The 1,867-nt window shown below is 44.1% G+C and overlaps 1 protein-coding gene across 1 annotated transcript in view; it reads right to left on the reverse strand.

The window, feature by feature from the left end:
- The window catches only part of LOC140679610 (uncharacterized), a 61,266-nt gene extending 59,399 nt beyond the window's left edge, over nt 1-1,867 (reverse strand). Inside the window, exon 1 of the mRNA XM_072915328.1 lies at nt 1,609-1,867. Coding sequence (XP_072771429.1) covers nt 1,609-1,693 — 85 coding nt within the window. The 5' untranslated portion in view covers nt 1,694-1,867. The remainder of the gene's footprint in view (nt 1-1,608) is intronic.

Raw genomic sequence — 1,867 nt, forward strand, 5'->3', positions numbered from 1 at the left:
AGAAACAGCTGCAGCCATGTACTGTATTTTCCGCACTATTAGCCGCACCTAAAAACCACAAATTTACTCAAAAGCTGACAGTGCGGCTTATAACCCGCTGCGCTTTATATATGGATTAATATTAAGATTCATTTTCATAAAGTTTAGGTCTCGCAACTACGGTAAACAGCCGCCATCTTTTTTCCCCGTAGAAGAGGAAGTGCTTCTTCTTCTACGCAAGCAACCGCCAAGGTAAGCACCCGCCCCCATAGAACAGGAAGCGCTTCTTCTTCTACTGTAAGCAAAAACCCGCCCCCGTAGAAGAAGAAGAAGCGCGCGGATATTACGTTTCATTTCCTTTGTGTGTTTACATCTGTAAAGACCACAAAATGGCTCCTACTAAGCGACAGGTTTCCGGTTCATGAAAAGACGCAATCTCTCCATCCGCACACGGACTACTATTTCACAGCAACTGCCTAAAGACTTTCAAGAAAAGCTGGCTACTTTCCGTGCATATTGTAAAAACAAGATAGCTGAAAAAAAGATCCGGCCAGAGAACATTATCAACATGGACGAGGTTCCACTGACTATTGATATTCCTGTGAACCGCACTGTGGATACAACGGGAGCACGTACGGTGAATATTCGCACCACAGGGAATGAGAAGTCATCCTTCACTGTGGTTCTAGCTTGCCATGCTAATGGCCAGAAACTTCCACCCATGGTGATATTCAAAAGGAAGACCTTGCCAAAAGAGACCTTTCCAGCCGGCGTCATCATAAAAGCTAACTCGAAGGGATGGATGGATGAAGAAAAGATGAGCGAGTGGTTAAGGGAAGTTTACGCGAAGAGGCCGGGTGGCATTTTTCACGCAGCTTCGTCCATGTTGATATACGACTCCATGCGCGCCCACATCACGCTGGTTTTAATATATTATTAAAGTTTGACTGACCTATCTGACTGTTTTTTTGACATTCCTTTAGCGCAGTTAGATGCGGCTTATAACACGGGGCGGCTTATAGGTGGACGAAGTTTTAAATATGCCGTTCATTGAAGGCGCGGCTTATAACCCAGGGCGGCTTATGGTGCGGAAAATACGGTAATCAGGAAATGCCCAAATAAACGAGGAGGCGTGGAGCTCCCTCCTCAGAGCGTGGGGCGACACTGTCGAGGGTGCAGGTCGACGCGCTCTCCTCATGAGCTAAATTGAATCCTGTCTCTGTCTGATTCCTTGCTTCTTGTCTTGTCTAATAGATGTTATCGTTGTGTTTGAACCTGACAATATATATACATATGTGTGTATATATATATATATATTTATATATATATATATATCCATCCATCCTTATGTTTACATTCAGGATTGCTAGCTTGCTGTTAGCGTTGATCTATTGTATCCTCCTACGGTGTGTAGTGAAGCATGATGATATTTGTAGGAAACATAGGTTAATCGTAACCATGGAGGCGACGATTAGTGATTTAGAAGTAGTTAAAACACCGTGGAGGGACGTTAGCCGCCAGCTCGCTGTGTTTTTAAAGGCACTGCTAGCAGAGCTTCACCGTTATCGTTTCAAAACGCTCTTTTTCAGGGATTGATAATTACGTTGTTGGAAACGTCGAACCGCTCACCTTCGTCTTTGATTTTCGTCTTTATCTCCGTTGCTGACTCTCTTTCACATGACGTCGCCATCTTAGCATAGCAGGAGTCGTCCATCTTCTGTCACGTCTTCAATGTTCCCTTCAGATAACACTCCATCGCTCCAAACCCAACTTCTGTTTCGTGGGATAAGAAAAAGAGAAATATTTGAGGTATGTGTTACTAAATTTGCTGTTAGAACGTAAATGTACAACCACTCAGTCCGCCATCTTGGTCGCCTCCAAAGTCTTT

This window comes from Nerophis lumbriciformis, linkage group LG20, assembly GCF_033978685.3.
Source record: "Nerophis lumbriciformis linkage group LG20, RoL_Nlum_v2.1, whole genome shotgun sequence".
NCBI classification, from domain to species: domain Eukaryota; kingdom Metazoa; phylum Chordata; class Actinopteri; order Syngnathiformes; family Syngnathidae; genus Nerophis; species Nerophis lumbriciformis.